Raw genomic sequence first — 23,983 nt, forward strand, 5'->3', positions numbered from 1 at the left:
GACTACGCAGTCTGGACGGGCAGAGGGAAATAGCGGCGTCTGTTTTGTAATGGGGTTGGGCGTTAAGGAATACAGCAGAAAGAGGGGAGGTAGGCCTGTGGTTGCAAGGCATTTTGGTGGCTGTTTAAGCAGGCAAAAAAAATGGTGGCGTTTCAGATGGCCGGGTGAACATTCAAAACGCAAGCAAATTCAAAAATTGTATGCAGCTGCATTCCTCCAGCGACGCCTTTTCGACTGCGTCCTCAGGCTCCTCCTCTCCACCGCACAGTCTTATTACAATCTCTATCACACTTTAACGAATTTGATAACGATCCACTGTTGTAGAAATGGTTCTGGAGTCAGTGCATCAAAAGCTCATCTGGAATTAATAGTCTGTGTCGGATACATCGGTCAAATCTTCACCAACCAAACCAAAGGTGGTTACATTTCAAAGGAAAATCTAATTTTGTTATATGAAAAGGGAGGAAGTTACAACATCGAGAGAAAGAAAAAAAATACTGGTAGAGCTCAATAGACAAGCTTCTATTTAATTAGCAAACCTACAGAATTTATTTTACGCCTTGAGACTGATCGCAAAACACCACGGACGAGTAATTAGGGTAGGGCTGGTAAAGAATTACTGCATGGCAGCAGAACAGAAGCACGATTAGCCCATGGTGGGAACCATTAATGGACGCCTCTCCCAGAGAGGGCAATAGAGGCAGGTGTACGTATGGGCACGGCTGGAAAGCGTAATCCACAGCAATTACTATTTATAGTGCGAGCTGCTTTTCAGTATTTCAGGCTGCGATTGCGCTCTCTTAGTCTCCAGCGCACCAACGTTAAGGCCAGTGCATTATGGTTTGAATATGGTAAAGGAGCAGGCTGCAAAATGAAAGAAAACACTTTATTCATTTCAGCAAAATAGCCACCCCACTTCTGATCCAGCTCTTCACCTTGTACCCGCCACCAGGAGCGCTTGGAGTGTCCGCATACTCCCATCCCCGCTGTATCCACCCCCCACCCTCCATCATTCCTGCCCTACTTTCATCGCCTTCCCCCAATACATGTTCTGCTTTAGGCACTGTTGCAACATTTCATTCACAGCGTGCCAGAAAGCAAAGCACAGGCCACACCCCCAATTTACCAGCCGCACCCCTAAAGCCTGCATAGGCAAAGGGCACAGTTTGTGTGGCGCAGGAGACGATGGCCGAATGAACGTAGCACGTTGCATATCCTTTCAGAACTGAGTGTAGGCTATGGGTGCAGTGTTGTGCGACTGAGGTGTTTGGCGACTAAGTGGTGTGAGCATGCTGCGCAGCCATCTACCAGTAGCAACAGTAGAAAGGTGCAGGCAGTGGAGCAGTCACTACTGCCCTCCAGTAAACTGCTGCGTACATCTACTTACCTCGCCTGCGCAACCTTAGGGTTCCCCTCTTGCGGTTAGCCGTACTTTGTGTTTTGCAAGTCTGATGTGTCCTGCGGCTGCTGCGCCACCGCAGTTAGCTGCTGTGATTTGCAGGCCTGTTACCCGACCCTCAGGGGTTCCTACTACTCTGTTGGTTACTGTGTTCTGCTGTATCCACTAGGCTCTCTCCAACTATGTGTTCACTGTGGTTACCGTTGGTTGCTGTTGTGTTTCACTGGGAACCCCCACCCTATAAGTTGATCTCTTGTGCTTGCTGCGTCATTGCAATCCACGTGTCACCAGCCTGCTTATTCTTGTAGGGTCCCTACTGTGTGATCCCAGCCCACTGTGCATCCTGCATTGCACAGCGCTGTGCTCCTCTCACATCTTCTCTCGTGTCCTCCAATCTTCCTCCTCGCACCCTCTATGGTGCTCTCATTTTATCCCATCTACTCCAACTGCTATTCTATCTACTATCCTATCCCTCTCCCAAGTCTAGAAAGAAAAAGTTCAATAGGGATATCTTCTCTCCAAACCTGGCCTTCATATTGCGGATGCCCAAACCAGCGCTTCCTCCAGGCAGACTCACTGACATCCTGCCATGCCCTCTCCATATCTATGAAACCCTCATATGGTCTGTTCCCTCTTTCTCCTTCTCTCCCATTAATGGTGGCACCCGATGGGAGGTCCTCGGCCTACTTCCATTCCTCTAAAGCCATCATCAATGTCCATCTAAACAGTACACCATAATCTAAGGCACTCATCCCAATTTCCTCCACCTTGATAGGAGTCTAACGCATCTTATCAACTTCCTCCCTTCTCCTGCTACACCTACCACCCCTCTGGCCCCTATGCTACCTCAGTCTACTGCCTCTGCCCACTCTTGGGCCCCTCTGCCGCTTCTGCTGGGTACCTCACACCTGTACCCCACCCCGGAAGTCTTTCAACTGTGGCAACCTGCTCCAAGTCGCTACTCAACTCTCGCTCTGGTGTCAGACACTCCCATGACATCTGCCACCCCCTCAAAGATCTTTACCAGGATGTCCTCGCTCTCGAGACATGTTTCACGGACAGCCCGGTTTTGACACTCCTCAGCCCAGAACCAACCTGCCCGGAGGTGTAGTGGCTCTGATATTTCCCGAGTGGGTCCCTGCTTCTGTCATTCCTACGCAGGTCTATTCAAACTTCGAATGCCTGGTCTCCAGGCTCTCTCTCCCTCAACTGTGGCCACCAAAATACAGGCCACCTGCCAGATCACCCTCTTCCTCTCAGAATAGGAAGACAACTCTTAATATTCTCCTTCAACATCAACAATACCACTATCACTATCACTGTCTCATCAGCAGTAGAAACTCAGTTCAACTCCTCCCGGTCCACGACAAGCCAGGTCAGTGCCATGGCCTCCGCTGCTGTACTCCACAAAAATGTACGCAGTCAAACCATTCTTATCAACCAAAAATTGCCTGTTAATTGCCAGAGCCACAGTCGGCACCAAGCTGGACTATTGTAATGCCCTCTTCCTGGGCACCTCTGCTAAAAAAACTCAACAAGCTACACAAACCAATGCCCTCAGAGCAGCATTGAGAATCCCTAAAAGGGAACATCTCTCAGGCAAGGAAAGACGCACATTGGCTGCCGGTGAAAGAACAGTTTAAAACCTAGGCCATTACACACAAATGCCTCTCACTTAACGCCCCCCTCCCAATCTATCGCAAAGGATCACCCCCAGCTCTTCATCCAGACCCACGAACGCATCCACCAAATTTATGTCCCCTCATTCAAAAATGTCCAAAGCAGGAGGCTCCAGTTATCAACACTTAAAACCCAAAAACTGGAATGCCCTTCCCACTGAATCAAGAAATGAAGTCCTGTACAGTCTTCTGCAAAATGCTGAAAACCAAATTGTTCAACTAATCATTTCACTTCTCTGCACCAGCAACTTTGTCTCAGGTTTGTCATGCTGTTCCTCTAACCATTCAACATGTATCCTCCTACGGTTGTCTTTTGTCTGCACTGTCGATACTCTCGTAAGTCTGTACCAAGCAAGTATTCCATAACAGCGCCACGATGCCCCAGGGCCGCTGTGCGCTATATACATTTAAAAAACTCCTCTGACCTTGCCGCTACCTCACAAATTCTCCTCCTCCGAGACCAACATCCACCTGGATGCTTCTTATCCCCCTCCCCCGGGCTCTTCCACAACCTTTGAGACTCCCCCTTTACATTCTACCCTCTGGTCCGACACACTCTGCCAGACACCTTGGATGTTCTAATCTCCTCGGACATCCCCCTTCACCATTTTATCTTGGACTGACCACTTTTTGCTCGCCTCCCACCTGAAACTTCTCCAGTCAAAGCCCTCCCGAGCAGTGCCACCATCCTTTTTCGGTCATTCGGCCTATGAAGCGAGTCAGTGGCCGCCGTTGCCTCAACTTTCTCTGCTCCTCCTACTCCTGCAGCTGACACCCACTCTGGACACAGCCCTCTCTATTCTGCATCCTTCTATCTCCAATACCTTGGACGTCCTTGCCCCTGTCGGGAGAATACACCTGAAGCCTACCTCCAAGTGCAACTCTTGGTATGACTCTGACCTCGCCGCCCTGAAACGCAAGTGCAGGGTGACTGAGAAAAGTGGGCGGCTTCGGGCACATCCTCTGAAACTGGCCCGCCGCCTGCTCCAAAGGCAATACAGACCGTCCTCTCCAAGAAGAGGGTCCATATCCAAGCCCACGTCTCTGTGGCCTCTCAACACAACAGCCAAACTTGAAAAATCTGCAAGGCGTTGGCCAATCCTACTGCAGTCTCCACCTCTCCTGTTCCCTCCCAGGCCCTCTGTATGGCTCTGGATTCTCATTTCCTCCTCCATCTCTCAGGACTCCTCTCCAACACCAGACAATGTCCATCATTCTGGCTTCAGAGCAGCCAGAGGCACGGAAATTGCTCTTTTGAACACCTGATCTGCTCTCTAATCATCATTGCAGCTCTCCCTCCGCCCTCATCTTCCGTGACCTTTCCTGTATGCGATACAACCAATCACACCACCCCGATGAATTGACTCTACGAGAACCTGGGCATCACAGATCAGGCCCTGGCGTGGCTGACCACATTGCTCCTGGACCGATCCTAACAGACCCAACTTGGGTCCTTTCTCTCCGCCACCTCTCCACATGCAGGATCCCCCAGGGCTCTATTCTCTCACCCTGGCTCTTCAATGTCTATCTGGCCGCTCTCATCCCCACCTTCTCTTATTAACTTTTGTTATGCGGATGACACTGCTCTCATTCAGGCTTCCATCAGCACCAAATGGGAGGTGGTATGTTTCAGTGGGTTGAGAAGCACTCAAGGTTTGGAGCGCCAGAGGGCTCCTCTTGCTTGCGAGTTCGATATTGTGCAGGTTGTGTGGATGGGGAGTGAGGCGATGTTATCATTGGGTGTACGAGGGATGATGGGTGGTGGTGTGTTGAGTGGTTCATGTAGTTTGGAGCGCCAGAGAGCTCCTCTGGCTTAAGGGTGTATGGATGAGGGGAGAGCGGATGTTCTCAATAGATGCTAGAGGGAGGTTGGAAGCTGAAGTGTTCAGATGGGGTCGGGGGCATGGCGCGCCATAGGGGTCTTCTGAACTTAGCATTGGGGGTGGGGAGATGGTGGGGTGGGGTGGTGTGTAGGTGCGTTTCGGGTGGAGTGGTATTCAGGGGATGTGGCCCGAGGTGGGGTGTAGGGGTGGATCATGAAGTTGGGCACAATCTATGCTTAAGGGTGAATTACAGGGAGATGGTAGGGTCCAGAGAAGCCTGGAGTGAGGTGGGGTAAGCAAAGAGGTTGTTTGTTTATTTTTGCATTTGTAAATCGCTTACACAGCCCGCAGGCATCGAGGCGCTGTTACAGGAATTGTTTTTTAGTTGCGTAATTGATTTTGTCTTAGTTGCATATTTATAACGCACTTAAATACCCAGAGGTTTCTAAGCGCAGACCCGGGGTTCGAACCTGTGCTGCTTTGTGTCGTCTTGCTTCCAAGGCGAGCACGTTGCTGCTGGTCTATCCTCCCGGGACGTGGTTGTTGATGTGGTGCGTCATCTTGGGAATGTCAGGGGCAGCACCCAGGGTTTGAAGAACTTATGACAGTTGAAGCAATGCCCCTGGATGTGAAACCAGCATCTAGATTGGCAGTCAAGGACAGAGAGAGGGGCAACAGTAAATGCAGGAATTCAAGGTACAATAGCCCAGGAGTGACCAAGTGCAGGAAGAACCCTAGAAGTAATAGTGGTGCCTAGACTTGGAACACTTGGATAGCGGGGGACGCCAAACAATGCAATGCTAACAATTTCTTACTGCGAGTACCCCATATATATGCAGAGGGCTACATTCCTTATATACTGTACCCCCCAATATATATGGGTCAACAAATTCAGTGGTCACCGCAAAAAATTAAAAATGCACATTAATTGTATGATCCCGATGAGGTGTGTGTTCTGAATCACTGAACAGTTAATAGTCCTTTTGATAAGTCGAAAGCTAAGTAAGCTCTGTTCGTTGCATCTTACCCAAGTTTGAGAGGAACAACACTCGCAGCACACCCTCCACTTAATTAAATACTCCTATTTAACGCCCCTCCCCATCTATTCTTTGAGGGAATTTTTTTTTGTTTTCCATGCAAGGATTTCTACATCGCAGTAATGGGATTCGAGAATTTTGCAGTGAAACCGGTGGGAAGAGCTCAGGCACTGCTCTTGCTCGGTACTTTAGCTCGCGGCAGAAAAGGCCAACACGTGTTCATGCTTTGTTATTATAGCAGCTCTTAAGAAATTCAGATACTGTCCCCAAAACATAGTCCTGCTAAGAAATGTGTGCATGATGCAATCGAATAATGCGAATAATTGCCACTGTGCCATGACATGTGTATAGCAGCTCGGCTGATAAATTAGGCTTCTGTTCAGAGGTACCTGTACAATCTGTGCCACTGAAAATATATATATAGCACTGCTTCTACCTGCATCTATTATACCCGCTTGCGGTGCGTGGTCAGAAAGGGAGTTAAAGTAAAGTTCAGACTACATGCCCAGCTATTTCCTGCTCTTCAAGACAAGAAACTATGTACAGTGCCCTTTCATGCATGTACACGGACACGGACACATACAATCTTAAGACTAAATAAAACACTTCATATAGAACACCAAAAGCTTTTCCTTCTCACAAATGCCCAACAACGGCTTGCTGGGAGGCTCTCCTAAAACTTAGAGATAAACGCAATTGATGTGCTTCTCTGAAGAAAAATTATGAAATTCCCATGATGCTGCAACTGTGATGCCGCTATTAAAGCTTATCAAAACAGAAAAATGAAGCAGAAACACAGCGCTAGTTTAAGACCATTTTCATTTTGCACAATACTACATGTGTTCTATAGCAGGATCATGATTCAAAAGGTTTCATTAACACCAACCTAAAAAATGCAGGCAATTGAACAAAGTCAACAAAGCACAAATCCTCTTCTACATTACCCAGAAAGTATCATCTTACTAACAGTGTAAAAAAAATTAAAAAATAGATCAGGACTCATATGATATGATATGATATGATATGATATTTGTAACGCGCCTATACACAAGTGTTTCAAGGCGCGACGAGGCAGGGAGGGAGGGAAACAAGGGGAAGACAGACAAACGATCCTACTAGGCCAGGTGTCATTCAGATCGCGCAAGTGCAGAGGTAAGGGGAAAAGGAGAAAGTGCAGGGGGAGGAGGTGGGGGGGAAGTGCGGTACAAGGTAAGTAGCGTAAAAATAAATAAATAATAAATAATAAATAAAAGGGCCAGCTGGTGGCAAAGTGCGAGGTAAGTGCAGAGCAAGTGCTGGGAAGGGGGCTGTAGGGATGCAGTGACAGTCCCACAGTGCAGGGGGAGCCAGGGAGGCAGTGCAAGTGGAGAGTGGCTGGGACCTGGACCGAGGTCGCTGAGAGTGGCTCAGATGCAGGTTTAGTGCAGAATTCAGTGGGGAGTTAAGCAGGTTTAGCAGGGGAGAGGGAGAGAGAAGGCAGAAGCGAAGAGGAAGGTTTTGAGGTGCTTCCGGAACCGGAGATGGTTCTCCTCAAGTTTCAGGGAGGCAGGAAGGCTGTTCCAGAGGGAGGCCCCTGCTGCGGAGAGAGATCTACCCCCAGCTCGTTGCTTCGAGAAGCGGCTGACCATGAGGGAGTTGGAGAAGGATGAGCGAAGGGCTCGTGAAGGAAGATATTTAGGAAGAGAGAGTTGAAGGTATTTAGGCCCCAGGCCCCAGAAGGCCTTGTGGACAATGCAGAGGGTTTTGAACTTAATCCTCGCAGCCACTGGGAGCCAGTGAAGAGATTTCAGTCCTGGAGAGATACGGTCCCTGGGCTTGAGGCCAAGGACAAGTCTCGCAGTTCTGTTCTGGATAAGTTGCAGAGGGCGGAGAGTGGAGGCAGGCAGATTAAGATAGAGGCTGTTACAGTAGTCCAGCCTTGAGAGAACCAGGGCTCGGGAGACAGTGAGCTTCTGGGGGAAGGAGAGGAAGGGAAGAATACCTCTGAGGAGGTGCAGCTGGTAGTGTGACTTCTTAGAGACGTCAGATATATGAGGAGAGAAGGAGAGTGTGGAGTCGAAGATGACCCCAAGGTTTTTAGCCTTGCAGGTAGGGGCAGGAAGGGGGCCAAGGGAGGCCGGCCAGAGAGCTGCAGGGAAGGAGGGAGTGGGTGTGCCGATGAGTAGAATCTCAGTCTTACTGGCGTTAAGGCAGAGGTCATTGGCGGCACACCATTCCTGGATAGCAGACAGACAGTCGGAGATGAGGGAAGGAGAGGAGGAGGCCGAGGGTAGCCTGAAAATGAGCTGGGTATCGTCCGCATAGCACTGGAAGTAGGGGCAGAGAGCGGCGATGCGGTGGGCAAGGAGTGCCAGATACTGGTTGAAAAGCCAGGGAGAGAGGTTGGATCCCTGGGGGACACCACAGGTGGAGAAAAAGATGTCAGAGAGGAAGGAGCCCATTTGGACCTGGGAGGGTCGACCGGAAAGGAAAGAGGTCAGCCATGCCAGAGCCTGACCAGTGATACCCAGGTTATCACGGAGACGGTTGAGCAGGATGGCATGGTTGACAGTGTCAAAGGCAGAGGAGAGATCGAGCAGAATGAGAACACAGGGAGTGTTGGAATCGAGGTTCAGGAGCAGGTCCTCACGGATGTTCAGGAGAGCAGTTTCCGTGCTTCGGGCCGCTCTGAAGCCGGATTGATGGTCATGAAGATTACCAACAGATTCAGCATGGAGGTTAAGCTGGGAGATGGCCAGTTTCTCCAGGAGCTTGCCCAGGAAGGGAGTGATGGAGATTGGGCGATAGTTGGCCGGGCAGGAGGGGTCGGAGGAGGGTTTCTTGAGGAGGGGGTGCACAAGGGAGTGCTTGAGGGGGGATGGGAAGACTCCAGAGGCGAATGAGTGGTTGCAAAAGGCAGCCAAGGCAGGAGCCAGGGAGTCGATGTGGTCCTTGATGGTTTTGGAGGAACAGGGGTGAACCTGTTTAGACGAGGCTTTCATAGATCGGACTTGTCTGGAAACCTCATCAGCAGAAAAAGGTGGAAAAGCAGAGAAGGAGGGCGGAGGGGAGGCTGCAAGAGAGCAAGAGGAAGGGCCGGGAAGAGAGGGAGGGAGGAGAGAGGAGGAGAGCGAGGACAGGATGTCCTGAGTTTTTGAGATGAAGTGCGAGGCCAGTGCGGTGCAGAGGGCCTGGGAGGGGACAGGAGAGGTAGAGACTGCAGCAGGGTTGGCCAGCTCCTTGCAGATTTTAAAGAGTTCGGCCGAGTTGTTAGATGCCTCAGAGATGCGGGCTTGGATAAGGGCTCTCTTCTTGGTGAGAACGGAGAGCCGGTATTGCCTTTGGAGCAGGCGGCAGGCCAGTTTGTCAGAGGATGAGCATGAAGCACGCCATTTCCTCTCTGCCACCCTGCAGTTGCTGCTTGAAAGGAACTGTGTCAATTGGTTAAGTAAAGAGTGGGTTTGCAAGCTGCTGCTGGCCATTCTGTCTCCAGTGACCTCCAATGTTTATGGGGGTGCTGCTATAAATACCCTGTATAAGCTGTAAGCAAGGAAAATTAAAAGGGCCCTGGTGACAAGATTTCTGTGTGTAAAAAGGCCAGAGGCACACCTTATCTGGAGGGTTGTGTATAGTCTTACCCACGACAATGATTCACTCTCAAAAAGCACATGGAATGCGGTTGAGGAGCTGTTCGGACTACGGCAGACACTTGCAGGCGGCTAGTGGCTTTTTGATGTTGCTTCCACAAGTGCCGCCAGAATAGGGTTCCCTCAGGGAGCAGCTTGGTTGAGAAGGGGACCACAACTGTACACTGCACTTCCGTGCACTGCTTTGCAGTGAATCTCAAGGCTGTTGGGTGAAGTCGCTAGAAAGTGTACTCCAGAACATCTCGAAAATGCAGTGAAACTGAACAGCATAAGGAAAGGTCTACCCGGAGACCTGCCATCTCAGACTCAGGCACTACCCAAGGATAAATCTGCAAAGAGCCTAAAACGCTGCAGCGCGATTAATCCTCAGATGGAAACACAAATCACCACACTAGTAACTCCCCATAGGCTACCAAGTCAAGAAAATTATAGTTAATGAAAGGATGTTGTACATTGCCCTGCTATGGAAGCTGCGCGCGTGCCTTCAAAAAAGGAAGCTCTGGCACTCAACACTGCCCCCCCCCCCTTTCAAGAACACTACAATGCTGCACCACACCTCGTCCCCAAATTAACAAGGAACACCACTACTTTTTGGCCATGAATCGCTGGAACACCATGCCTAAATAGTTCTGCCTGGAAATTGACATGGTGTCTAGCATGCTGAAAAAACATTGTGTGAGAAGCTGGCTTTATCTTCTGCTAGTGAAGAGCATTAAACACCCAGCTCCTTACTCCAGAAATGAATAGGTACTTTCTTGGAAAGCTTTAACCTAATAATCTGAACCTCCCAGGAACGCAGTAACCTAAACCTTAAATGATGCAAACCAGTCTAGACTACCGTTTCTTAGGTTGCTGTAGGGATCCACAAATTGACGAGCTATGGAAGTAGTCCGCATTCGAAACCCCAACCAACAATACCATCCTTGTCCAATCAAGCTGCTTTCGCCATTAAGACTGATCTACTCAAATCAATCTCACTCTCGGAAACCTCCCCAACCGTGGCCATCTCCCTTCACTTCTTACTTTAAGATCTTCTCTGGACAAAGAAACCGAAAATGAAAAAATCCCAATCCGTCTGACTCAGCCTCACATATCTCCCCAGTCATCCCAGGGCTCCTTCCAACTTTATATAAAGAAAGAAACTTCGTAACTCACTCATCTTTTCCAATTGATCAACTGCATTCTTTCAGCCCCTCTTCCGAATCACTCTTTGCTCACCACCCATCTTCCGACATTGCAATCTTAGATAGAGGGCATTAGATGAAATAGGGACTAGATGTCCCAAACTCTGAAATGATGGAGCACAAGGAGTATATCCCCCACATGGATGGGGACAGTGAGCGAGGTGCGCCGTAGGGGTGGTGGTTGCTGCACACTAGGGTGGGCGGCAATTGGTCTGAACACTGGGGAAGGAGAGGGTGCTGACACGGAACAGCCCTGTTGAAGACCCACAGCAAAAGTGGTAATTGTAGCACACCAGATGTACAATAGTGGAAGGGATATGTGCAGCTGGCAGTCAAAACTGAAGAGGTAGGATGGGGTACTGCCACTAACCAACCCTACTTAAAAAAAAAAAACTATAAACCAAATGACCATAACTCTATAGCACAAGAAACCGCATGCACGTTACTACACCACAACAATAGAAACCACAGAGCCTCGCCCAACAGGACATGGCAGCTACCAACCGAAAAACACCTACTCACAGTGAATGGTGTAAACTGAACTGAAGCTGCCATCAGCACACAAGAGCCCTCTTGCTCTCTCCCCCACTCGGTCCTACTAACTTATCCAACCCCCCCCCCCCCAGAGTGCAAAGAAACCACATAGTGGGCAACAATGTGCGGTACAAGAGCCTTTAACATAAAGCAGTGCTCCAGATACGTGGTATGACATCCAGCCAATGTGTGCAAAAACGGTATGGAAATCATTACAGTGCAGTAGCTTTCTGCATTGTCACAGAATACAACTTCATTATTTCTCCAAGGTCTGGCCATTTAATCTCGTGTATATATTTAAAAGTTGAAAACAAAAACCTAGCCAATTACATAGAGCAAACATTGTATTGTGCGTTTCGAGGTTCGATAGCAGAATTGACTTTTGATGTTTAATGAGAGTCCAACAGTGCAGGCCATCCATGCTAAATTATATATCCAATTTCATGGTCAAATGGTTATTTATATAGCGCTTTTGGCAAAGTGGTGAACATATCTATCCCAATTATCACCAAACCAAAGTTGGTACTTCTTTTAGCTAACTCGAATGGAGTTAAGGCTGAATTGGTCTTGCCAAGATTCTAACCTACAGATCAAGCACAGATGCAACAACAAGTGCTCAACCGGCTGAGTTATCTAATTGGCTTACATCCATCAGAGGTCGGTTAACAGAATATCAACTGAGGAATAATCACAGTGCCTAGATGTTGGACCAACCATGCATGAAGCGCTACATAAAGTTAAATACCTATCTGGATTATCACAGGGACAGGTTTTCAATGTAACTTTCATTTCTTTGTTTTTGAACAGCGCTTCACTTCCTGGAGAGTCAGGTCTTGGATGTTAGTCTTGAAGATTTCAGAGGCTAGAACACCAGTGATTGGTGTAATGACAATCACTCACCCTTGAGCAAAGACTCGGCTGCCACTGACCATTTATAGTAATGTAGTCAATTGACCGCAAGTATGACTGGATGTAAACTAGACTGTGCATGCTCATCATTTTACACACTTCATAATTAGAGTGTAAATTAAATTATAAGTGTAAAAATGATCTGCCTCTGCATGATTACGCACAGCACAGGAACTCTGAAAAGTACAATTGCGCAATACAGGTCTGCTTTCACTTGAAAAGCACAATTTGTTACAAAATGTTAATTCACCTCAATTGCAACTTAGTTTTCCATCTTAAATGGAACCACTTTCTCTCCGGAAAGTAAGACAAGGAAAAAGTGAACCGAAGCTACTGAGCTGGGGAAAACTGTTCACTTTAAGCAGAGTTTCCATGGTGCAGAGCGCTGCCTAAAGGCTGTGCGTTTGGCGTAGAGGAACGCGAGTTAAGTGTTCTGCTGTGTTCCGTGGGTGACGCGCCTCGCTCCAGAACTCTTGCTACCTCAGGACATTTACCCACTGCCTGCCGATTCACACCAAGATTAGTCTTGCTGTGATTGGAACCGCGGCGGCCATTGAAACACGGGTAAACTGGTCCTCAAGTACACTCCGATTGTTTTCATACCTGAAGTACTACCCCACACGTAGCCTACATCCTACGTCATGATAAGACCGACATCTCTGTCAAAAGAGGGTGTGGAGACTTTCAGATTCGCACAGACCTGTATAGCGACAGACCCTGCTCCCACATGTGCCAGTTTCTCTTTAACACAACACTGTATAACACTATTCGATTTTACGAGCATGACGAGCTGCACTGACTCGAACTCATTCAGCTCAAAACACAATTGATCTTGATGACTCCAACAACAATGCTGACGAGATTGAAATTGACTCGACAATTTTGACTGTCATTCGGCATGGTTAAATCTAAGGACAAATCCACTCTGGAGCGTGGGGGTTGTCCGCCGAGCCATCTAAAACCTCATCATACAAAAATACTCTCCAGGACGAAACATTTGAAGCTGTAGAGGTCACGGAAGTAGACCCTGAAAATGTAACACTTAAGCACTTAAAGGAAACAAAGAACACAGTGACCACAGTAGACAGAGCTTCACTTAAAACCCTGGCTGGTTCATCACCATCAGAGTGCGGCGATACAGTTCGTGCAGAAAAGACCAGCAGCCCTGCAAACCCTGGAGGCAGGAGTTCCCCTCAAGGGAACACTGCGACAACAGCACCTCAGAAACACAATGCAAGTGGCGTAGTTCATCCACCAGCCATATACACCTACGGGTAAAACCCTAAAGAAAGTCTAGTTAACAGATCTCTACAATCCATGGCCTCACGTACTAGGAAGCCCAGAGGGATAACCCCAGTTTCATTAAAAGGAACTCAAAGGTTCTTCTACACTTGGAAGAATGACTGTGCCTGTGGTGGGAGTAAATATGAACAGGGTCCCCTCACCACAGGCAAATGCTGCAAGCCTGCAAATGACTACGAGTACTGCAGGTACAACGAGTAAGGGCCGAAAGGATCCACAGTCAAAAGCGACCCTCTGGACTCCACACTTGCCGTGTTGGGAAACGAGCAAGAGAAGGGGGACAATTGTGGGCAACACCTACAAGAAACTACATCTACACGGAAAGCCACAAACATTGACATAGATCTTAGAATCTGGGGGGAAAAGATAAGCACCAGAGAAACTTAGGAACAGGAAAAAAATGACAAGGGCGACCAGGGGTTCATCTGATATAAAAAAAATCTATCAAAGATGACCAACCTGCTTGTGCACTAAGAAGACAGAAAATCAGCTCCCCAGATGGGTCACGTTTGACAGACCTGGGGGCACTGAAGATTACGTATTTGCTACAGAAAACCTCTTTGGAAAGCTAGGATTATTGGAGGCAATAAACCACCCAAACTGATCATAGCCTGCTCCAGTTAAAAGGTCATCAAAGGGCCAATGGAAACCATTACTCGAATCAAACGTTACCGTACTTGACTCTGGAACTTACGCCAGGCAAGAATCGCTTAAGAATTAATCAAACAGAGTTGGACCGCCTTAAGGACCTCTGGATTACTGGTCTCTCTAAAGACAAAGCAGGAAAACCCCAATCGATCCTGGAATCCCCATTGGCTTTAAAATTATTAGGAAACAGAAGAGGACAAGGAAACAGAAGAGAATACATAGCAAAACAGGTATTCAACCGAGAAGTGGCAGACCAGAAGAGAGCGCTAAATAAAGAATTCACAGAAAACGCCCAACATTAATAACTGCTAAGGGGGTCAGACGGGCTAATCAATCGCTCAAAAACTAGCTAAAACATCAGAAGCCGGTTATTCCAACTGGTCGGCAAAAATATGTTATAAAGTTATTAGTTTCAAAGAACACAGCAGGAATGTGGAAAATGTTCAATGCACTAACTGCTCCTCGGGATTATCAGCTGGGAGAGCAATTATGGCAGATTATTTAACTACAAGGGAGACTTAATTCCAAGACCAGCTGTCCAAAGACCTGGATTATTGGCCAGACTTTATGGTGCAATTGTATGAGAAAATCAAAGCCACAAGGACCATTCCACAGTCTTGGACTAAATCTATTGTGGTACCCATCTACAAGGAGGGGCGATGGGTCAGACCCAACCAACTACAGACCTATCATCCTCCTTGAAGTGGTTGGTAAATGTTCTCTGCAATTCTCTTGAAGGAACTAAATACCTGGAGTGGCCATGAAATATCAGGACCCCTGGCAGTCAGGATTCTAAATCGTTAAAAAAATATATATATATTTTTTAAGGTACAGGAACTTCCTTAAACCTATTCCTGATCAACCGCTTCAAGTGCAGTGTAAAAAGTTCCAAGACCAAAAAAAAAAATCATTTTCGCATCGATAGACTTGGCACATGAATTTGACTCAATAGACAGGAATATACTTTGGTTCAAACTGCAACAATGGGGATGTCCGATCCATCTAAGAGAAGCCCTGGAACTACTCCACACTTAAACCACGATCAGAGTAAGACTCGATAAGAGAGGGACTATCTAGTGAAATACCCAACTCTAAGGGCTTAAAGCAGGGTTGTCGACTGGCCCAGGCAATCTTCAACCTCTATATCTCAGACATCAAAGAGGAGTTCACCAATGCGAGATGTTTTCCACCACGAATCTCCGGAATAGCAGTGGGTAGACGCCTCTAATCAGACGACCTTTTGTTATTAGATCAAATAGAGATAGGTCTGCAAAGACAGATGGATGCACTGGTGACCTATGTTGATTCCAACGCGTTAAAGATGAACCAAAAAAAAAACTCGGTAACGCCAGGTGGACACATCACACTAAAAGAGCATGGTTCCTTAAAGGGGTGAAAGTCCCAGAAGTGGCAGAAATGACATATCTTGGCTTGTCTGAACAACAGCACTAATGACTCCTTTGGACAATATTATAATCCAAAGCAAGGAATTTGGCCACCTAAGCCAGAATCATCAAACAGAGGTATTTCAAGTTCTCTTTATCTCTAGTTATTGAGTTTTATAAACAAGGCAATGCTTATACTTTCATACAGCGCTGAAACTCTTACTGTTAGCCGGATCAGCCTGGCGACAAGCTGAGGGTATTTTTTGGAGAAGAGTTCTTGATATGTCAAACGCACAGCCAGTTGAAATAATTCAGAGAGCTAGGATTGACATCATATGCAGTCATGTAGTGGAAAACACTATCCTTTTTATGAAAATGCTTGAACCCTGGGGATAGAGGCTTTGAAGCATTGAATAATGCCCTGGAGAAATACAACAAAAGACCATTGTTAGAGTGGAAAAGCATATTTTCAGCAATACGTCAAAATTTGGCTGTCAGAAGACACACTGACGGAGAAACCAGGGTACGTCAAAAATAAACTATTTGATGTTGACTGGATTACCACAAAAGAGCGGGTTACTTCACAAAACAGGAGGAGCAATAGGAAGAGTTGGAAAAAGAGGCGAGACCCTGAGCTACATACATTTCCATCACCTGCTCTCAGACAACAGTAGGAGTTTCTATTTAGACAAAGTTTGTGAGAGGAGTCCACTACACCATCCCAGCACCCAAGGAGGAGAATAGACACCCAACCCACATTAATCAATCCATCAGCATTAGAACACCTACAGAGCGCGTTAGAACAGCACAGGGAGCGCCTCACACAATCCAAAATCCTGCCAGGCGTAACCCCTTTGCCCACCCTGATGAGATTGGGAGGCTTGGCGAGCGCCACACTCGGAGTTCCGAATGTTAACATGTTAAACTTCATACAACCCACTAAAAAAAACTCAGCATTTCTGCCGACATCTCACTCAAATCTCACAACCATCTCTCACACAACAACCTGCACGCACTTCACAACACTTCAACAACACATAAGCAACACCGACAACACACGAGGACTGACATCGATCCGATACTCGCACCAAAGCTCAGCAACCGGTGTATACCGAATTGAAGCTGCCAACAGAACACCACTCCTCTCACTATCCTACTCCCGCTTCACCTACTAACCCATCCAACCTTATTGTGTGCAGATCCACCAGAGCGCCTGGGGACCAACTCCGTTGGTGACGGTGCATGGTACAAATACCTTTCAAATTTAACATTTAACTCTGTTTCTAACTTATTCCCCACCAAGGAAGTAACAGATGGCGGATTGAAAGTGAGCCTAATTACTCATGCAGATTCTGGCCAGGGCCATTGGAAACTCAGATGCGCGTTATGATCAGTGGTTGGCACTGAAGGACTTTAGAAACTTGCCCAGGTGCGTTTATCTTAACGATTGCTCTACGAGGACGCCAAAAGAAATATGGGATCTCTTGATCCAAGGGAACAGAATCGCTGTGACATTGGCACTACTAGCCTTTTTTTAAAAGATATCTCAGACATGCTCATGAAGTACAGAATGAGTAGCTCTTCTATCAGGGGTGGAATAGGGGAAAAAACAGCTGTGTGGTGTATTAACTTCGATTTGACAACCATCTCACATCCTTTATAGTACCTCTTCTGTTATTCTCCCTTTTCTCCTTCATTTTCTGTTTTCTCTGTCTTTTCCTTCCTTGATTTAGACATTTACTAAATTATCTCTTGGTTATTATTGTGAAAATTAAATGTAAACAAAGTTTAAAATTGTAAACCAAAAAATGCTTTAAGGAAAATGTATACAATCCTAAAATGCTAGGAAAATAAACATGCACAGTGCTTCTGTTTGCTCCATGAGCATTAACACAGCAGAAGCTGAATGGAAATAAACCATTCCTTTAATCACAGTGTGCAGTTTTTCTTTTTGAAAGGCTTCAGAGAAATGCATTCTGTTCAGAAGATTTTATCCATGGCTTGTATCCACATAGATAAAAATCTAAACAAGTGTTCTGGTGTGTGTCAAGTAACCTGACCTTTGCACTGCCCTCTGCTCTAATGTACACAGAAAAATAAAGCCGTCATATTTACAAGATTTTCATACGTAAAAAGGCCTAGTTCGCACCTTATCTGGAGGTGGGACAGAAAGTCACTAAAGTATGTTCCACATCTCGCTCCACTTGCATCTATGCATCTCCCGGTACACCCCCTTTCCAGCCTCTATCCAACTCACTTCAGCTTTCCCACTCGGCGCTCATTTGACTTGAATGATACTTCTGCTCTTATCCCTAGTCTATCCTCACTTTGACTTCTCCCTAGCCACTTGTATTGCTCCTCTTTTAAACATGTTATTGTCATTCCCCTACTCAAGAAACCGATTCTTGACTTCCAGCATCTGGTAATTATGGTCCAATCTACTTCCGGGGGTACAGCTCACCCCTACTGAATAAGGTGACTGGTTAAATAACTACCTAATTTGGTTGGTCTTCTAGTGAAAATGCCTTTTTCTTGTGGGTGCTTGCTGACCGGTGCCTTGAGGTTTTATAATAACAGTGCAGGGTTGCAATGTTACATACATTCTTGCAACGCGGAGAATGCGAGATTTGGAGATGCTTGAATTCTTAGCATTGCTGTGGGCTATTTTGTTAAGCATTTTATGAATTGCTTTTCATTGTATCGGTAGTACATGGAATCAAAGTATGAACTACTCTGCTCCTGCTGGTACCCGACTTGCTAAACAATAATTACCTGTGTTAACCTTTGGAGATTCCCCTGAATCTTAACCCCATTTCTTTTTTTTAAAAATATTTATTTAGAAAGATTCACGTCTCGCAAAACAATAAGCGAGGGAAGGTCGTTGGGGATTGGGGTACACACATGCAAGGCATGTTATCCCCTCCCTTTTCCAGTCGAGGACCCACCTAACCCTCCCAACCTTTATGGGTTGTCTCAGGAGGACAGCTCAGGGGCAACATGCTCACCTTGGAAGCAAGACGACACGGAGCACCACCGGTTCCATCCCCGGGTCAGCGCTTAGAAACCTCTGGGTATTCAGCACGTTATAAATAACAAAGTTGTTCCCCTAATCTCTCCACTCCGTGGATGGAACGGATCTCCGATCTCATGTGTCGTATTGGAAACCACCATATCACACTAACACGCCTACTCTCTCCTATACAACACCATTATGACACATTCGGTATAGCTGTTCTCATACTAACAACCACCACATCATCCTAATTAAACACTGCTAGCTGAGCACACACCACTAGCCCAGGCATCCCATCAGGCCTAACGCAGCCAGAAATCAGTCTGGATATCAACCCGCCAGAATGAACACATTACTGACCTCGCAACCACCACAACCACTGCCAAGAAGCAGCTATCATGCAAGGGCCACACCAGATGCACACATATCCGGTGCACCCACGCACCTTATGACTCTCTCTACTGACTTGAACTACAGTTCCCAGGGACGTTCAACCTACCAGCGCCTTGAGATCATACCAATGATACATAAGGTGCTATACAAATGCAAAGTAACATAACATAGGGCCCTGCACATCGGTCACGCTACTGTATTATTAGCAGGGAAGAGAGGAGGAGAAGTGTCAGGAATTTGGGGTGGTGGAGGAGGAAAAGGTGTCATGGTCTTCAGGACGCCTAAAAGATATATGACAAAAAAAAACTACATTACCCAGCAGTCTTTGGGAATTGTGTAGTTCTGGCCATACGCACATTGAGGCAGCTGTCTGTAATTAGCAACAGACTATCAGGGCTCAACGGCGCACGGCAGGTGTGGCTTATTTTGGGTTTGGAGGCGAAGCCATGTCGGAGGATCTCGCGGAATAACGCCTGCTTGCTGGGTCAAGCAGCAACTTGAACTACGGAAGAGCAGTGAACCGAGGCTACGCGCTGTTTCCATGCCGCTCTGCATTGTTTCCTGAACGCGGCACAGAACGTGAGGCGGTGGAAGTCTGACTCGTGCTGCCATTACGGCGTCATCAGCTAACATCTGGGAAGGCTTCCGAGCTTCCCAGACATTCAGATAGGTGCTGGTTGGGTTTTTTCTTTGTTGTGTACTTGCATTTGGCAGCAGTGAACTCAGAAATTGCCACTCACAATGAGTTAACAGGGACTCTTGGTGTTATGTACATGTGAGGGCATTTCCCTGACAAAAAGGACAGTCTACACGGTTGAGCGCTAGTGTCATGAACTAGTTACATTGTGTGGGTTCTTGAAAACAGTGCTATGTTTAATGTTGTTGCTCAGACCCCTGGGTCATGTATGTTTTGTGTGTGTCCATGTGCTACTGCTTGCCCATAGGGCCACATGTTCTGTTCTTCATGTTGGGATACTCTCCCATGAGTTTGTTTCATTTCGTGCTTGCATAATATGTATTTCATGTAACCATAGCATTAGGAGTACCTGTAGCAAGAAGGTACTAAGAGGTGCTGGAACCTTAGTAGTTGTGTAGTAGTGTCCAGTATTAAGAGGACATGTTGACCAGTGTTTACTTTAGACTCCTTGGTACTTTATTTCATGTTAGGCAGAGATGGGTTTTTTCCTGGTTACGTCCCTCATCCTGTCCAACTTAGGTGTTCCCTAACCCTCTATCCGGTTTCCCCAACATTCCCCTCCCCGTCCACAACCTCTTCCTAACCCTCTTTCCCCCAATGGCTGCCACGTGGTAGAGTGAGTGAGTGTCAACCACTGGGGGAGGGTCGACTTCATTCGGCTTCTGTGGTTCACGGATGAGTGTCAACACACTCCTCTAGGATTGGTTTTGACAAGAAGGAAGAGGTCAAGAGAAAGGTCTTGAGGCTTTTTCAGAACTTCAGGTCCTGCTCAAGCCGCAGAGGAAGAGGGATCCCACTGAGAAAAGTGATCTCCCACCAGCTCTGTTTAGCAAACCGCTTCACACGCAGGGAGTTGGTGCCAGGGGAACGCAGGGTCTACAAGGGGAGCATTTAGTCAGTAAGTGTTTAAGATAGAGTGGTGCCCGGCCCCAGAAAGCCTTGTGGATGATAGAGGGATTTGAATTGAATCTGTGCTGAGAACGGGATCCAGTGAATGCTTAGCAGGGCAGGAGAGATGCAGTCCCTGGGCTAGAGGTCAAGGATAAGTCTTGCTGCCCTATTCTGGGTTGGCTGGAGGGGTTGCAGGGTGGACGCAGCAAGATTAAGAAGGAGGCTATTGCAATAGTCTAGCCTGGAGAGAACCAGAGCACAGGTCACATTGAGTCTCTGGGGGAAGGTGAGGAAGGGTAGTGTTCCTTTCAGAAGGAAGAGTTGAAAGTGGGACTTCTTGACAATGTCCAGAATATGGGGGTGGGGGGTGATGGAGGGGTCAAAGAGAACTGCAAGATTCCTGACTACAGAGGGGGCCCCATAGAGGAAGGCCAGATTGAGGTGAAGAAATGGGATGCAGGGGACCCAATAGGGAGAATCTCTGTGTTGCTGTTATTGAGGCAGATGTCATTAGCAGTGCATCATGCCTGGATGGCAGAGAGGCAGTCAGGGACGGAGGAAGGTGCAAGGGCGTCAGTAGGAAGCTTGAAGAAGAGTTGTGTGTCGACAGCGTATCACTGGAATTTGGGGGGGAAAGGAGGAAATAAGGCGTGCCGGCAGAGAAAAGCAAATGGTGAGCCAGGGATGCTGCAGGTAGAGGCGGTGTTGGGGGGATAGAAAGGGCCCAGAATGGTGTATGAGGAAGGAGGTGAGCCATATCCGAGAAACAGGTTATCATGGAGACTTTATCGGGATAGAATGGTTCACTGGGTCGAAAGCCGAAGAGAGATCAGGGAGAATGAGGACAGCAGGGGAGTTAGGGATGCGAGCAGTTCTTCAAGGGTGTTCAGAAGAGTAGTTTCCGTGCCTCTGGATGCTCAGAATCCAGACTGGTGTCTGTGTACTGTCAAGAAGTTCGGTATGAGAGTTGAGGGAGGGCCAACTTCGAGCCATTTCCCCAAGAAGGGTTAATGTAAATGGGTCGGTAGTTGGCTGGGCAGGACTGCAGTTTTTTTTTGTAAAGGGGGGGGGGCACAAGGGTAGCAAAGGAGTGGTTGCAGATCAGCAAAAGCATGGGGCAACCTGTGTGGAAGAGACCTTCATGTAGTTGACAACTCAGGTGACTTTTTTCAGTGGAGACAGGAGCGAATGAGGGTAGTTGAGTTGGAAGAGGGAGACAAGGCTATCAAGTATGTCTTGGGTTTTGGAAATGAAGAGAGAGGCAAGTAGGGCCTGGTAAAGAATAGGGGCAGAAGATACTGCGTAAGGGTTGGCAAGGTCCCTGCAGATTTTTGGAGGCACTGGACACTCGGATGTGGGCTATTTTTTGGCACGGATGGAAAGTCCATTGTGTGCCTGGGTCAGGCGGCAGGCCAGTTTGTCAGAGGGTGCACCGAGGTATGCTTCTTCCTTTCTGCAGCCCGGCACATACATTTTTGGTCTGCAAGTTGGAGTCTGCAAGCTTTCCACACAACATCTACCGATTGTGCCACACCAAAGGACCACATGACCAGACATTGCAAGTACACTGGCTCAGCGAGGTTTGGCACAGGGAATCACCTCAGGTTTGCCGACACCACTGCCCAGATACCAAGAAAGCAGCCCACATGGAACTATGGACACATTCAGGGCCTGAAAGTGCTGTAGTGCATTTAATGACATGGGAATATGGCTCCAAGAGTTTTTCCATCTTTGGCAAAGGGATGAGAGGCTGTTGATACCACCTCCGGCACCAAAACAAATAACCACCTAGTTTTGTGGTTGTGGTGTGACAATGTAACATACTGTACCCATGTCTCTCTCCCTATAACTAACTCATTCACCCCACTACCGTCTTTTCAAACATCCGATTATAGTCCGCCTAATTTCCCCGTTTCCCCTTAGCCGCCCTGTATAGAGATGTATCGCAAGTGTGCATGTTATAGAAAACACCCAATAAACGTTGAATACTTAGACCGCACTTTATTTTCTAATCATAAAGGTTCCATTATGTGTTCGTTCACTATGTACAGGTGAGCCTACTTGTTTTGGACCAATTTAAAAACTGTGTTGGACTTGTAAACAAAGGGGAACACCGTCCTAGAAGGGGTAATCAATTTTACCTCAAAACCACTTGGGCAAGAAGAGTGTTGCCCGTCTTTCTCGTTTCTCATCCGAGACTCCAGTAGCCTCGATCATGTTTATCTCTAAGCCTTCGCCATGGCCCTTTCAATTCAATGCCTATCGCATAAAAAACCTCTTCCTCCCAACATTCATACAAGTCCTTTGCTATCCTAAGATACACTTTGCAGCCGCCTCCCGCGACTCAAATATTCCCATAAAAGAGTACTTCTAGCTTCCCATGCCAACTCCCCATATCTTAACTCAAACTACAAACCCACGATCACCCCCAATAGGGCCTCTCGGTCATGCGCACATAATCGACGGTCGCCCCAATACCTCCCATGGCTCTGCCCCTTAACCCTTCCACAGCACCGCTACCACAAGAACCTCCTTTCCCTGCTAAAAATCTCACTTGTCTTTTTCGGTGCCGAAGATGGATGCCAAATATTCCGCCATGTTCCTAGTGCCGCTCCGCGCCGCCGCCGAAAACCGAGCAGGTACTTCCGGCTCCAATAAGCGTCACAAAAGCGTCCGCTGTCGTCACTTCCGACAGGCCGCACTAAAAATTACACACATTCTGAGTGGTTTAGCGAAAATACTATGCATTGTGGGAAAGAAAAGCTTGAACGTGCAAAATCCGATTCATGGCATCACACTAACGTAAAACAACGGACATCTTGGGTGTAGGAAAAGTAAACGGGTGAGATGGCAATACATATAGTAGAACGCCTAAACTGTAAGCTTTATAACCAGAATAACTGAATTTCACACATAACTACTTTGTGGAATTATGGGGAAATTACTTCCTATTATGGGAAAGAGTTACTACTTTTACCTTGTCACATAAGAGGTAGGGCTGAATACAGGTTTGCGAGGTTCCCTATGTAAGTCGATTCGTAAACGGCATCGGCAATTTCTGTGTCCATGATATTAAGACCATGCGAAGTGGATTAGTGTTTGTCGATATAGGCGCCATCTTGGAACGTGTTGTCGAAAATGGGGAATGGAGTGCTTTTGAAATGTTAATGTTTACCCGAAACATTAAGTGGTGGTGACACGTTAAAACGAAAATAAGGCAGCGTTTGATACGTGGCCTCTGTAATAGGGAAGTTATTGATTAAGAGCGGTGTAAAGTTAGTGGTGAGATTTCGAAAAGCGCATGCGTAAAAAAAACTCAGGACAGGGATTTGATTTCCGTATTTGTGCGCAAACGCAGTTAGAAGTAGCCAAGGAATCCCTGGACTGGTGGTGAGTGTATCAATTAATGGTTTAGCTGTGTATACATTCCCGCGCCCAATTTAATAGAACCGATGTCCTTAGA

The 23,983-nt window shown here is 47.2% G+C and overlaps 2 protein-coding genes across 4 annotated transcripts in view; one reads left to right on the forward strand and one right to left on the reverse strand.

Moving 5' to 3' along the window:
- The window catches only part of U2AF1L4 (U2 small nuclear RNA auxiliary factor 1 like 4), a 112,965-nt gene extending 89,651 nt beyond the window's left edge, over nucleotides 1-23,314 (reverse strand). For both annotated transcript variants that reach the window (XM_069604866.1, XM_069604867.1), the window contains exon 1: nucleotides 23,075-23,314. In XM_069604866.1, coding sequence (XP_069460967.1) covers nucleotides 23,075-23,118 — 44 coding nt within the window. In that variant the 5' untranslated portion in view covers nucleotides 23,119-23,314. The remainder of the gene's footprint in view (nucleotides 1-23,074) is intronic.
- Nucleotides 23,315-23,783: 469 nt separating this feature from the next.
- The window catches only part of PSENEN (presenilin enhancer, gamma-secretase subunit), a 205,973-nt gene continuing 205,773 nt past the window's right edge, over nucleotides 23,784-23,983 (forward strand). The window contains exon 1 of one of the 2 annotated variants that reach the window (XM_069604868.1): nucleotides 23,784-23,910. The gene's annotated coding sequence lies outside the window, so the exon portion shown is untranslated. The remainder of the gene's footprint in view (nucleotides 23,911-23,983) is intronic. The other variant, XM_069604869.1, reaches the window with a different exon arrangement.

This window comes from Ambystoma mexicanum, chromosome 1p, assembly GCF_040938575.1.
Source record: "Ambystoma mexicanum isolate Mex_15411 chromosome 1p, UKY_AmexF1_1, whole genome shotgun sequence".
NCBI lineage: Eukaryota > Metazoa > Chordata > Amphibia > Caudata > Ambystomatidae > Ambystoma > Ambystoma mexicanum.